Genomic DNA, 15,767 nt, shown 5'->3' with positions numbered 1-15,767 from the left:
GTTGCACACATTGGGTAACAGTCAGCAATTGACAGTGAGCGATGTGAAATGGCTAGCTCGTTAGCGGAGGTGCACGCTGGTGGCTTTTCAATCGGTGACGTCACTTGCTCTGAGACCTTGAAGTAGTGGTTCCCCTTGCTCTGCAAAGGCAGCGGCTTTTGTGGAGCGGTGGGTAACGATGCTTCGAGGGTGACTGTTGATGTGTGCAGAGCGTCCCTGGTTCGCGCCCAAGTCGGGGCGAGGGGAACTGTTACACATAGACGGGAAGTTGACAATAGCTTATTATTAGTGTAAATAAATTGTATTTCTATGGTTGTAGGCCTCAAAGATTGAATTGCATTGAATTTAATTAATCAGATCCAATGATTTACAGCTCGTAGGGTGGGGTACCGCTAGTCATCATTATCACCATACACTTATTCTTCTGTATCTGACACTACCTTAGACATGGCAGTCTGCAACTCAATACACTGCCCCTGCATGGTGTTCAGCGTCCCCTGCATGTGGTTAATCGAATGCTTAACATCATTCAGCAGTATCTGAATCTCAAACCTGCAAGAAATCAGGTGGTTCAACATACTGAGATGACGAGAGGCTTCAGACCATGCCCATTGGACCATCTTTAGGATTCTTTCTCACTTAACACCAATCTTATTAAGAATGTAACTTTGTGCAGAAGATGTTACTATAGTGTTATTTAGAAGATAAAAAGTGTACTTTGTCAGGCGCCAAAAGGATGACGGCATGTCTCCCTGCTGTGACCTCTGCTGGCAGGTCTTGCTCACTGTTGGAGGAAAAGGAGCCAAAATAGAGGAAAATATCTATGGTTGTTCAGCAATGAAACGTTCATGACATAATGGGGATTGTCCTTCCCTGTGAAAAGAATGACAGCCGGGGTTTACTTTCTCACTATTAGATAATGTAATACAATCTTTAAACCCATCAGAAGTGTAGTGCTTACCTCCATGAAAATATTGGTCCATGTTATTTATGGCTGCATTGTCCCAATGTTGACCACTTGTTCCAACTTGTGATGAGAAGGTCTTGATGAAACGATCAAGTCAACATTTTGTTAGACATTTCAGAGATAGCATTAACAATTGTACATGAGACAGTGCTTCCAGATATTGAGGTATCTTCCTTCTGAGGTATGTAAAAAAAAAAAATCTGGTGTGTGAGTACTCACATGAAAGGTATCCATGATTCTAGATTAAGCCAATCATGTATGTGATTACCATCATATGGGTCAGCAATGGAATGATTGCTACACAGCTTTCAGGTGACTTTATGTCTTGGGCCTGGATGAATCATTGATATACAAGTAATATTGTGAATTTGTGATGAATAATTGCCATTGTAATTTGGAATATTAGTTTTGACAGTCAAAACAGCTAACTCTTACGATTAATCACTTGACTGGAGTAACTTGAGTTCGGAACTAAAACATTCAAAGTAGGCTATAGCTTGATGCATATCCTTACCTTGGACAAGCGTATCCGAAAGGCCTACTGTTAACCTCTTGCTCCTACCTGACACACAGGCGTCCCATCTAGACATCTGGAAATGCAAATGCGCTACGCTAAATGCTAATAGCACTCGTTAAACTCAAACGTTCATTAAAATACACATGCAGGGTATTGAATTAAAGCTACACTCGTGAATCCAGGCAACAAGTCAGATTTTTAAAATGCTTTACGGCGAAAGCATGAGAAGCTATTATCTGATAGCATGTAACACCCCAAAAGACCCGCAGGGGACGTAAACAAAATAATTAGCATAGTCGGCGCTACACATAACGCACAAATAAAATATAAAACATTCATTACCTTTGACCATCTTCTTTGTTGGCACTCCTAGATGTCCCATAAACATCACTTGGGTCTTTTTTCCGATTAAATCAGTCCATATATAGCCTAGATATCGATCTATGAAGACTGTGTGATCAACAAAAAAAATAGCGTTTTATAACGTAACGTCATTTTTTTTTAAAAAAGTCAACGATAAACTTTCACAAAACACTTCGAAATACTTTTGTAATGCAACTTTAGGTATTAGTAAACGTTAATAAGCGATCAAATTGATCACGAGGCGATGTATAGTCTATAGCTGTACGTCTGGAAATAATGTCCGGGTAAATCTCAACCAAAATATCCGGTCGGAGACCTGAAGAAATGGGCTGTCTCTTGTTCGTTTGACCAAGAAACAAAGCCTAGGCAAATGACAAGACTGTTGACATCGTGTGGAAGCTGTAGGTATTGCAACCTCAGCCCCATTTAATGTGGTTCACCTTTATCAATCGGTTGAAGTGGCGCATGTTTTATATTTTATTGTGCGGTTTGTGTAGCGCCGACTATGCTAATTATTTTGTTTACGTCCCCTGCGGGTCTTTTGGGGTGTTACATGCTATCAGATAATAGCTTCTCATGCTTTTGCCGAAAAGCATTTTAAAAATCTGACTTGTTGCCTGGATTCACAACGAGTGTAGCTTTAATTCAATACCCTGCATGTGTATTTTAATGAACGTTTGAGTTTTAACGAGTGCTATTAGCATTTAGCATTTGCATTTCCAGATCTCTAGATAGGACACCTGCGTGCCAGGTAGGAGCAAGAGGTTAAAGTACCAGGCCAGCTGCTGGCCAAACATGTCATCTAGCAGAGCCATCAGCCCACCCTGAAGAGAAAACCACACATAGAAAATGGCTCTGAGTTACTAGCTTATCAAGAGGAGAGAGACAATTAGAAATACTCTCCCTAAAATGGCATTGGAACCTGGTTAACCATGAATAAGGAAGTAAACAGGAAGTACACTAAGAATATTGAAGTAAACAGGAAGTAACCTCTTGACTCTTACATTGAGCAGCAGCAGGTATCTGTCAGCCTCTGGCTCCATGTTGGCAGCAGTAGGCAGGAAGGAGTACAGGAGAGCGTACAGACGCTCCACGAACCCACCAGGGTGCTAAAGGAAACAGGAGGAGAAAAGAGGAGAGAAGAGGAATTTAAGTGAAACTGCTAATAGAGAGAGATCAAAACATGTACCAGTGAGATGCTACTTACCACCATCAGGGACTTCTGAGCTGTCATCATCCCAAACAGCACCAGCTCAAAGAGGACATCTATCATGTTCACATGATGGATCTAGGACAAGAAAACACATTTGGAGAAAATAGGAACGATTTCATATAGATCAGCTACTGTGATGTATAAAAGACATGCATGTGGAAGAACTCAGTGAGACTTGAAAGAGTTAATGAACTCACCTTTGCTCAGCCAGCTCCCTCAATGTCATTCCGCTTGGAGGGGTCACTCAGGTAGTCCACAAAGTCGTTATAGGTACGGATGAATTTGGCCTCGTCCTATGACAAAGAAAATAGCATCTTAGTGAACAGAACACATTTCCCCTCAGGGATGCTCTAATTCCCTTGAAGGAGAATGAGTTAGTGAGTTACCATGTGGTTGGCCTGAACCAAAGCGCCCAGGAGGACCTTTCCCGCCACAAACAGATGGTTCCTGCTCAGGGTGGAACCAAGCAGGGTCTAGGAAAGAGGGAAGAGTTAGGGTGATACATCTTCCTCTAGGAGACAGAACAAGAAGTCACAGAGAGAAAAAGAAGTGGGTCCACTCACAGTGAAGGCCTGGCGCAGGGAGACGAGCCTCAGGGCGATGTCCTCCACTCTCTTGGTGGTAAGGTAGAGGATGTGAAAGGGAGGGAATGGAGCATGTCAACCATTAGAGTCAATGGGGGATAACAGCATTATGACCACTATCCTTCAGCATCTGACAAGCCCAGACTACACAGACAATTAGAGGAACTCACTTTAGCAGAGGAACCTCCCTCTCCTCAGGCAGCAGGTCCTCCTCCCAGCACTACGACAACAAAACAAGCATTCAAAATCAGTGACCATTGACAAAAAACAAAACAAAAAAAAGTCAATGGAAGGATCTTAATGCTCCTAGTCAATAGTATGTGTGTGTAACGTCTGACCTCATACCAGTTGTGGCCATAGAGTGGTGGGCGTAGAGAAGGAGGCAGCCTCCGACCACGCTGAAGAGGAGAGAAGCCCGTCCAGCCCCATGTGGAGAGTGGCGTACACCACTGAGTGTCAGGGATTTCTTCTTCCGAAGAGGAGAGGCGAAAAGGATCAGATGACCAATATGCGGCGTGGTAAGTGTCCATGGTTCTTTTAATACGTAAATGGACACATGAACACTACAAAACAATAAACATGGAAAACCTAAACAGTCCTATCTGGTGCAAACACAGAGACAGGAACAATCACCCACAAACACACAGTGAAACCCAGGCTACCTAAGTATGATTCTCAATCAGAGACAACTAATGACACCTGCCTCTGATGGAGAACCATTGGTAGGCTGAAACATAGAAATACCCTCTGGAAACATAGGAAAACAAACATAGACTGCCCTGGGCCCTACTCACTGCCATGACCATACTAAATAATGACAAAACAAAGGAAATAAAGGTCAGAAGTTCTCTCCAGACATCAGTCTGCTGCTCTCCAAACACACACAACACACCTGTTGCTTACCACACACACGTTATTAGAAAACACACCAAAATCTAATGGAAAAATGCCCAGTAATGTCTAGTCTATATACAAGGAAATTGTTTATTTACCTGGTAGCAGCTAAGCATCACGTCCATGAGGAAGTCTTCCCGTGGCGGAGGTGAGACCCAATGGTGGAACACCCTGCCAGCCACACGCTGACAGAGAGAGAATACATGTTAAGGCCAAATGGAATAAGTGAAGAAAAGACTCATCTAATACTATTTCAGTAGTATTTACTTCTTACCTGGATCTCAAGTGATGGACTGCACATTGGTGGCACAGTAGGGGATGCCCTCTGGACTAAGCCTGGCTGTCTCCTTGGAGATGGCCCACACCAGTTGAGTCTCCAGGCCTCTCACCCTACTCACGTGGTGCATCCTCACCACCACCTGCTGTTGAGATAAACAACAAGACAACATCAACAAAACCACTTCAGCAATGGCTGTGACACATTTCCATCAAGATCAAATGACTGACAATGTAGATTAGGTAGTTACAAAGACACATACCTGGGATCCCCCACGCATGTAGGTGATGATGGGGCTGATGAACTGGAAAGTTCTCCAAGCTTTAACCACCGGACCGGCATTGTTCTGCACATTACAATACATTCATGTTGTAAACAGTAAACATTGTAACCGTGATGTGACTGTGTGTGACTGTGTGTGGGGGTGGGGGTACTCTGAGGTGTCCATGTTTGTGTCTGTCCTTCCAGAGGGATCTTTCTTGGCCTCATCACATGTCTCATTGGCTGGGTGTTTGGAGGGAGGGGGACACCACCACGGGACAGACCCCACAGCCATCGCTAGAGATCGAACTTCAGACTCCCTCCAAAACCACTGAACCCCTCAACACACAAAGAGATTACGGTGCACACCCTTAGAGGAAGTCGGAACAGGATAACTCCCTCCAAACTCACAAAGACACAGAGGAGGAGGAACTATCCAACACCCAGTGAGAGAGAACAAGTCAGAAAGAGGAGGTGGAAGAGGCGTTAGATAGAGGAGGAGGTTACCCCAGAGGCCATTCCTCCTGTTCATGTGAGCAAGAAAGAGCAGAATGCTTCTGATTAGCCAAATGGCAGGTAGAGGGAGAGGTCATGGTGATTCACACCCACAGAGAGAAAGACAACCCACACAACCTCTTGGATTAGATGAACCACACAGAGGTAGAGGCAGAGGGCCTTCAGGGCTAGCCAGTCAGCCTGCCTGCTCTGATCCTCAAGTCAATTGTATTTAAATTCATGTTCATTAAAGACTTTTATTCAAGAATTGACAAGTCCCATTTATTTAATGATCATTTTCACTGTCTTCAACCCTCAAGAACCAGGGTGAGTCTGGGTCACCCTTTTCCTGGGCAAACACAACTTGCATATCATCATAGACTAGGCCGAAACGTTAAACTTTTAACCTTGCCTGAATAAAACAATGCATTTTTTATAGTGAGCAAGAGTTGCGCTATTTCCTTTTCTATGATGATTCAAATTCAACTCAACGTTGGTTGAGCTCCCTGTTTTTTTGTTGTGAAATAATACATATTTTTTTTTAATGTACAAAGTAAATTATTAAAAGCATTAAAATTGGGATGTTTCCCACTTATTTACACAACCTACTCCACACTTGCAAAGTGAAAGTTTATAGAAATTTTCTGAAATTAAGTAGTAAACAGAAGAAAAGCAGAATTGAGTCCAATTATAATTTAATAGTTTAATGGTCTATGGTTCCATCCCATTTCTGAAGGTCTGATGAATAATTAATATTGTTCCTCCTCTTCCTTGTGGCAGGCGCAGCAGCACACTGCCCTCCAAAGCCTGCAAAATAATCGCCGGACTGCCCCTTTCCTAGTTTTGCATGGAACATCCAGTGTCACGTCCTTGGTGACGGGTGGGGTGACATCCGAGATGACCACAGCAACATCCTCTGGAAAGGGAAAAAAGAGGAACAGAATGTAAACAAATGCAAACCGTAGCTTCTAAACACTGGCCAGTTGAAAGGTTCTACTAAGATGTCATGACAAACGGCACCTGTCAAGAGTGCTCTCTAAGTGTTACTCACCTGCTTGGATGTCAGCTGGCAGAGTGGCGAAGACGGCCATCGTGAGAGTCCTTTCTTCAGGTTTGACGTCCACAACCTCCAAGAGGGAAGAGATGGGCTCTGCCTCTGTATTAGGGGTTATGTCCACAACATTCAGGTGGGAAGAAGCCGGGTCTGCCTCTGTATTAGAGTTGATGTCCACAACATTCAGGTGGGAAGAAGCCGGGTCTGCCTCTGTGTTAGAGGGGATGTCCACAACATTCAGGTGGGAAGAACCCGGGTCTGCCTCTGTGTTACTGGTGATGTCTACATCCTCCAGGTGGGAAGAAGCCGGATCTGCCTCTGTCTTACGGGTGATGTCCACAACCTCCAGGTGGGAACAAGCCGGGTCTGTGTTATGGGTGACAACAACAATCCTGATGAGCTCTTCTACTACAAGGCACCAAGATGTCATCAGAACAGGCGTCTGTCAGAGTGCTCTCTATCATTGCTACTCACCTGCTTGGATGTCAGCTGGTAGTGTGGTGGAAACGGCCACCGCGAGGACAGGGGGGACTGGTAGGGTGGCTGCAGGGGGCTGGAAGCAGCTCTGCACCTCATCCGCCACAAAGGCACAAACAGAGCTCATATAAAAAGGGCTCTGCAGGTCATCGGTGGAGAAGGACTGACTGATTCTGTTGAGGATCGACCGCACAGAGTCAAAAGCAGCAGCCCGGGAGAAAGGGATGTGAGGGGAAGGGTCCTTTAACATGCAGGAGAGCTTCTCCACTACGGCCGCCACCATGCCCACGGCCATCCCGCTTATTAGGATTGGGTGCTCTGAATGTCCTTCCTCTGGCTGCAGCCACAGGGCCAGGAGGAGCCTGGGCACCACCTCCACCACCACCTGAGATGGGCTGAGCAGGTTGCTACGGGGCTCATTGGACTGCTCGCCCAGAATGCTTCTCACGGCTCTTTCCACGATGCTGTGGACCTTAGGATCGCTGAAATCAACAAAAGGAGAAGACAAAGCTAAACGATGTGCAATGTGCTCACATAGAACACTGTCTTAGTCTGTTTCTGCGTAGTTCCAGATGTGTAGATAAATGGATCAAGTCATATGCAGGGCAGTACATGGAACTCACATGTCAGCAGGCGAGGTGGGGTGCATGGAGCGGCGGAGCTTGCAGAAAGCCTCGTGCTCTATGTTCATCATTTTTAGGCAAGTGTTTACTTCCCAGGCCTGCAGTATGAAACAGGAAGTCGCATTAGTGTAATTTCACAACAGATCTATTCTGCTGTGCTAACTCGTTGTTGAAAGGCTAGTAAAAGAGCTCACTAACTTGTAGTATGTTTTTAACTGTCATTCTCTTACCAGCCGAGCGAGGTCATTTCCCTCCTCCAGGGTTTCCTTCCACACCCTTCAAATAAAACACAGAGCAATTCAACTTTCCTGGCTTCTGATTTTTCTGTTGTTTATTTTACCCACATCTCCTGGAGTGCTGCTGGTGGCAGGGAATGGCAGTGAAGGTGAGTGCTGACGTGGTACTCACCTCTCCCTAAGGGATTTTTGCCCTGAGACACCAGCCAGTTGCTCATGTGCTCTGTGGTGACATGGGGCGGGACCTGGCCTTGACTCTGGAGCAGCAGATAGTGGACCATGAGCTTCTTCTGCAAGATGAGGTAAGGTGTGAGACCGTGCCACGAAATACCATATAATGTGCTTTCAGAAGGGCCTCAGGCAACATTTCACAACTGCTCATGCCTCACAATTTGCAAGTGATATTAAGAACTCTTATGACCACCTTCTCTAAACTGTCTTGAAATACAACTCTCTTTCTGTTGTTTATGTTTTTGTGGGATGAATCTTACCTGTTTATTGTAATATGTTTCCTCCCAGCAGGCCTGCAGAGTCTGAAAATAAAGGCTGCTTCTACAGAATTCCTTTGAAGATAATGAAAATAATGATGCTTTGTTATGAACATTATGCACAGGCATTTACAGTATGCTAAAATTAATTTCTCCTAAGATTACCTTTGTGGGACCATAAGTGAACTCCGGAATGCACCAAACCCTATCCATGGTAAGATGGGGAAGAAATGCAGCGCTATAGATATATGGGATGCTCTAGAGATAGCAGGAATGACTTAAAGTCGCGAATGATCAATGACTGTGGAGTCGTCCAATATGCTGCACTTAGAATGGAGTTGTAGGCGATGTTTGGCGCACAAATTAGAATGTTTACATTCTATTGCCATGGAGAAATGGAATGTGTAGAACCTGTATAAATGGGTATGCTTCTATGTCTTTATTTCGTGAACGATTAAACTCTTTATTACGTCATAATGTGTATATGAGGATGTTGGAGCCTGTCCAGATTCATGACGCGATTATCCAGGTGCATGTTGCTTAGACCAACTAATCCAACCTTGCCTTACAAGTTAAATACATTATTTATATATGCCTATGTTGCGTGGTTCGTTCTGCGTTGTGTACTTTTAATTAGGACGCTGCCACAACTGGAGGTCTGCTAGTTGAACAATGTTTTATTTGCCCTGCACACGAAGAGACAAGACACATTATGTTAACCCTTGGCGCAGTCCTAGCTCTCAGGCACCTGCGCAAGCACACGGACACTCACTCAAACACTGTCCCAAGTACTCACAAGTTACAATAGATACCCCAGTTAGCGAGCTTTGTGAACCTTGTTAACATAAATCTTTATATTATCCACATTCTAACAAACGTATGGTTGCATAACAGTACATTGTGTAACATTACCACGGTTTAAAATATTTCCAAGCTCTGAATTGACACAAGGAACACCTTTGCAAAGATATTCGGTTAAAAATAAGAGCATGAATGACAATAAACGTATGACTTGTATTGTATGCATAATAGTGTAGTAAACAATATCGCTCAGCGTGGGAACTTTTGAGGTTTGGAAAGTATCCGTTATAAGTCTCCATGACACGTATCACTTCGTTGTCTTGTTGGTAATAGTAAAAATGCATGACAGTCCGCATTGTAATGGTCTAACAGGTGTTTTTCATTTTGTTTCTCACATTAAACAGACATTTGAGAACGGAATTGCTTACAGTTGTACCTACGACCTCAACACCAAATCTACTCACACGCGCAAATACTCACATTCATACTCATACATACAGCTGTCCTTCTCTCCCCTTACCTTCGTTGGCCTCGATTTTTTACATTTGTCCGAGAAAATGACCATTTTCGTGGTGTTGCTTTGTGCACTGACTTTACTGAACTCTGGAGAAAACGAACATTGCCGCTGGGTGAGTACATCTGACAATGTGCTCTCCCGTCCATTAGACATTTTGTCTGCAGGAACTCGCTCTTTTTCACTCGGTCCACTCGTCCAAGTGCCGATGTATTTGTGGCCTGATGTGAACAGTACGAATTTGTGTCACTACCAAGGTCGAATGGTTTTAAATGACTGTTTTGTATTGTCTGGAAACTCACTTGTAGATTTCGCTTGCAGTAGGTCTCTTAAAAAAGAGAGGCCGTGCAAGGTTATTAAACCGAGGTGCCTAGTTATTCTTCTTTTGTTGATCAGGTAACGTGCAACCTAACCCTGGCTCTGATATGCAATGTCTCCAAACTCTCTCTGATTTTAAATCAATATCTGGTTTTGGAATTTTTCATTTAAATGTACGCAGTCAAAAATGGAAGGGGTTAGGATTTGGGCTAAATCAACTGATGCTGGTGTAATTGTGTTTTCTGAAACCTGGCTCAGCAAGTCTATTTTTGTGGTTACAATGTTTATCGCACTGATCGGGTTAAGAAAGGTGGAGGTGTGGCTAAATTTGTAAAAACTAAATTCCCTGTAAGTGTGGCAAAGTCTGAAGCTATATGTAAACAGTTGGAATTTCTTGCTTTGAATATTGAGGTTTCAAAAGGTCTCTCTATAACTCTCTATAACTGTTATAGACCCCCCTGTGTTCTTGGTGATGCATTTTCTTCTTTGACACACCTTATGTCTAAACTTCTTTACAGTGAAATGATCTTGATTGGTGATCTCAACTGGTGTTGGTTAAAGCCGGTGTCTGATGATTTAAAAATGTTTTGTAATTCTATGAATCCTACCCAGTTGATTAACTCACCCACTCGCCCAAATCTTAAATGCCCAGATCAATCTACCCTGATTTATTTGATATTTACAAATGTTCCACATAATTATTCTGCGGTTGGTGTTTTTTTGTAATGATTTAAGTGACCATTGTGCTGTTGTTGCTGTTAGAAATACTAAGGTTCCTAGAACAAACCCACATTTTATTCATAAGAGAAATTTGAAGTGTTTTAATGAGCAGGATTTCTTTCATGATTTGTTTTATTTTGACTAGAGCAGATTGAGTTTATCCCTGATGTGAAAACTGCCTGGAAATTCTTTCACGTGTTTTTTTCCAAATAGTAAACAAACATGCCCCATTCGGCAGGTTCAGGGTTAAAGGGCGGGTTAATCCATGGTTTTCTTCTGAGCTGTCTTGTATTATTCACAACCGTAATCTAGCCTGGGCTAAAGCAAGGAAATCATGTTCTGATGCTGATTGGCTTATTTTTAGGCAGTTACGAAACAAGTGTTCTTTTCTTTTCAGGAAGGCCAAATCTGAATATTTTATGTCTGTTACCACTGATAACCTGAATGACCCTGTCACGTCCTGACCTTAGTTCCTTTTTTTTTTAGGTCTCTATTTTAGTTTGGTCACAGTGTGAGTTGGGGAGGGCATTCTATGTTTTGTTCTGTGTGTTAGATTTCTATGTGTTTGGCCTGGTATGGTTCCCAATCAGAGGCAGCTGTCAATCGTTGTCTCTGATTGAGAACCATACTTAGGCAGCCTGTTTTCCCACTATGGGTTGTGGTTAGTTGTTTTCTGTTTTGTGTGTATTGCACCTTGCAGAACTATTCGTTTGTCGTGTTGTTGTTTTTTGTTCAAGTATTCGTATTTATTAAAAGTATTATGAATACTTACCATGCTGTACCTTGGTCCTCTTCTCCTTCTCCCGACGACAATCGTTACAGACCCTAGAAAGTTTTGGAAGGCTATTAAGTCTATGTCTGGTAATAGTAATGTTAATGAATTACCGTCATGTGTTTTGAAGGACTCTGTTGCTGTATATGACAAAACGGAATTGTTTCAATGAGCACTTTGTATCATCTGGTAGGCTGTTTGATTCAGTGTTCTCTGTCTCTGTACAACCCTGTGTGGATGAAACAGTGAGAGGTGGTCAAGCGTTTAGCTTTTTGCCATTCTCAGTGCAGGTGGTACATAACGCCCTGAAATCCTTAGATCAGAGAAAGCCTGCAGGTCCTGATCTTTTGGATCCCTGCTTTTTAAATCTGGCAGCTGATTTCATAGCTGAACCACTTACATATCTGTTCAATCTAGCCCTGGAATGTAGTGAAATTCCAAAGATCTGGAAATCAGCATTTGTCCTACCACTTTTATAAGGGAGAGATCCAACTCTTTTAAAGAATTATAGGCCAATCTCAAAGCTGTCACCCCTGGTGAAAATACTTGAAACCCTTGTGAGTGAACAGCTAAAAGAGTTTTTATTTACTCAATTACAGCAGCCATGAAGGTTTTAAATGATATCACTGAAGCGCTTGACAAAAAACAGCACTGTCTCACTTTTTATTGATCTCTCTAAGGCGTTTGATACAGTTGATCATGCTATACTAAGGCAGAGATTGTCGAGTGTAGGTCTTTCGGAGCATGCAGTTGCATGGTTTGCTAACTATCTGTCTGATAGAACTCAGTACACTCAATTTGATGGGCTTATGTCTGTTAAATTGTCTTTCTTTAATGGTGTGCCCCAAGGATCTGCACTTGGTCCTCTTTTATTCACTATATATATAAATGATTTAGAAAATAATGTCCACAATGCACAACTTCATTTTTATGCTGATCATACTGTTATTTACTTGTTGTGCCTCGTCTCTTACAAAAGCTTCCCAGAACTTGCCAACTGCTTTTTATACTGTTCAACATACCTTGTGTCAATTGAAGCTTATCCTCAATACTGACAAAACTAAACTAATGGTGTTTTCTAATGCAAGAAATAGACCTTTCACCTATTACTACCTGTCAGGGCAATGAGATTGAGGTTGTAACCTCATATAACTATCTTGGAATTTTAATTGATGACGGCTTCTCATTTAAATTGCATATTCAACAATTTACAAAATAATTGAAGCTGAAATTGGGATTTTATTTTAGGAATAAGGCCTGTTTTTCTTTTGAAGCCAGAAGGAGGCTAGTACCAGCTACATTTATGCCTTTACTAGACTATGGGGATATTTTATATATGAATGCTTCCGCTCCGTGTTTGAGATCAATTGACACCCTTTACCATGGCACTTTGAGATTGAATTTAAACTGCAAAACCCTTACGCACCACTGCACTTTGTATAACAGGGTTGGCTGGCCTTCTCTAGTCACTTGTAGGCTCAGTCACTGGTATACTTTTATTTACATAGCCATTTTGGGTTTACTAACTTTTATTTGGGCATTTTTATTGTTCAGAAATGTGGTGGGTACACTCTTCGTTCGCTGGACTTTATCATGCTAACTGTTCCAAATGTCCAAACTGAATTTTGTAAAAGGGCTTTTATGTACTCTGCGCCATCTTCTTGGAACGCCTTACAAAATACTTTTAAACTGGAAGAACTTGTCCCGATTGGTATTTTTAAATCACTGATGAATGATCTTGAGACTGATTCCCTGACTTGTCAATGTTTTTAATTAGCTGTTTTTGATTTTGTTATACTCTTGTGAATTCTATGGTTTTTACTAGATTACTTGTAGTTTTTCATGTTGTATGTCTGTAATTTTTGTAATGACTTGGTGCTGCCTATCTTGGCCAGGACGCTCTTGAAAAAGAGATTTTAAATCTCAATGATCCCTTCCTGGTTAAATAAAGGTTAAATAAAATAAATATTGCACAGACACACTAAAGCTGTACAGTGTAGTTTGATAAGTCTGTTTCAATTATTTGCAGATGTATTCCCTATTATTTACAAATTGAAAGATGTAACATTTGAAATGAATGTGGCAGAACAGTTTAGCATAGAGTTCCTGTGGGTGTCTTCTCCTTTAGTCTTTTTGCCTCCTAGACCTCGTTTCTCATTACATGGAATTTCCCCAGTTCCAACTTCACATGAGATGGCCGATGTCTACTCTCATGTGGTGCTGAAAGACAGATATCGCTATGCCGATATCGCTGCTGTCCATGGTCCTGAAATATACAATCTCGGCTATTTGCATATGTACGACCGTCCAAACTTGACCCCACACACATTGATTCTCTCACATTTTTGAACATTGCACAACCTGCAACAAGACACCAAAAGAGCATTTTATTCCAAGTGTGTTTGTGTATGAATTAAGACCCGAAGAATGAAATCAATGTGTGGATGTTGATTGGACAATGTATATGTGCTTTGCAGAAGCAACATTTTTTTGCATTTCCTGTAGCGTGTATTTTACTGGAGTATGATCAGATTGCTTTGTTTATACCAGAATTAAGATTTGGTCTGAGAAACTATGCCGATTATAGCATGATAGCTATTTTTTTAAACAAGGCAATGTATAAATGACCCCCTTGAGTCGCTCATTTATCACTTTCTTGCAGATATACAGTGCCTTCAGAAAGTGTTCATACCCCTTAACTTTTCCCTCATTTTGTTTTCTTACAGCCTGAATTCCAAATGGATTAAATTATAGTTTTTTTTATCATCTCACCCAGCTGCAGACAATAACCCATAATGACAAAGTGAAATCATGTTTTTCATTTTTTTGTATTGAAAATGAAATACAGAAATATCTCATTTACATAAGTATTCACAATACATGTTAGAATCACCTTTGGCAGTGATTAAAGCTGTGAGTCTTTCTGGGTAAGTCTCCAAGAGCTTTGCACCCCTGGATTGGACCATATTTGTAATATCACAATATTTACAGTACCTGTCAAAAGTCTGGACAGACCCACTCATTTAAGAGTTTTTCTTAATTTTTTAAATAATTTTTACATTTTAGAATAATAGTGAAGACATCAAAACTATGAAATAGCACAATTGTAATCATGTAGTAAGCAAAAAGTGTTCAACAAATCAAAATATATTTTATATTTGAGAATCTTCGAAGTAGCCATCCTTTTCCTTGACCACTTTGCACACTCTTGGCATTATCTCAAACATTTTCATGAGGTAGTCACCTGGAATACCTGGAAACAACCAATATGTTGTTTTGTGACAAGGTAGGCATGGTGTACAGAAGATAGCCCTATTTGGTAAATGACCAAGTCCATATTATGCCAAGAACAGCTCAAATAAGCAAAGAGAAACAAGTCCATTGTTACTTAAGACATAAATGTCAGTCAAAACGGAAATATTCAAGAACTTTGAAAGTTTCTTCTAGTGAAGTCACAAAAACCATGAAGCGCTACGATGAAACTGGCTCTCATGAGGAAGACCCAGAGTTACCTTTGCTGCAGAGGATAAGTTCAGTAGAGTTAACTGCACCTCAGATTGGAGCCCAAATAAATGCTTCACAGAGTTCAAGAAACACACACATGTCAACATGCACTGTTCATAGGAGACTGCGTGAAAGTAAAATGGAAAATACATGGAAAGGAACATGGAAGAACCTCAAAGAACATTGCATTTTCAAGATCACGTAACATCAAACATAACATCAAAATGCATCTTATATTCCTGCCCTGACAGAAAAACCACATGATTCCAACTTACATTTTATGTGAGCACAAATTTCATTTTGGAACACAACGTGATCACATTTTCACAAGTGTAGTTTAATGTAATCACATGTTGCTTTACATGTTATCACATTATCTTCACATAAGATTACATGAAAACATGTTTTTGGAACACTTCCCGTGTTCACATGTGAAATTCATGTGTTTTTGCTTAAACGCCCTGCAGTTCCACACTCAAGGTTCTTAATAATGCTTTAAAATGCACGTGTACGATTGTGCATGTGTAATGGCTTGAAAACAAAGTCACTAAAAACAGACACCCATTTATACCCCCAAATTGTTTATGTATTTGTCTTAATGAATCTAAATGGTATTTTCTACATACTTTAGCGTCAGCAGTCCATCAGGCCAATAGATGGCGGTGTTGCACTGTTGTAGCAGGAGAAAC

The 15,767-nt window shown here is 41.5% G+C and overlaps 1 protein-coding gene across 1 annotated transcript; it reads right to left on the bottom strand.

Annotated features, from left to right (window-relative positions):
* Positions 1-5,858: 5,858 nt before the first annotated feature.
* On the bottom strand, positions 5,859-7,996 carry LOC135564554 (uncharacterized). The gene is made up of 4 exons (XM_065009880.1): positions 7,726-7,996; positions 7,100-7,584; positions 6,623-6,991; positions 5,859-6,487 (listed from the first exon to the last, which is right to left on the bottom strand). The coding sequence occupies exons 1-4, from the start codon at positions 7,794-7,796 to the stop codon at positions 6,321-6,323; spliced, it is 1,092 nt and encodes a 363-aa protein (XP_064865952.1). The 5' UTR covers positions 7,797-7,996; the 3' UTR covers positions 5,859-6,320.
* Positions 7,997-15,767: the final 7,771 nt, after the last annotated feature.

The sequence above is a fragment of the Oncorhynchus nerka genome, linkage group LG25 (assembly GCF_034236695.1).
Source record: "Oncorhynchus nerka isolate Pitt River linkage group LG25, Oner_Uvic_2.0, whole genome shotgun sequence".
Classification (NCBI taxonomy): Eukaryota; Metazoa; Chordata; class Actinopteri; order Salmoniformes; family Salmonidae; genus Oncorhynchus; species Oncorhynchus nerka.
Note: the sequence above shows the minus strand (reverse complement) of the source record. Positions and strands in the feature narration are given on the sequence as shown.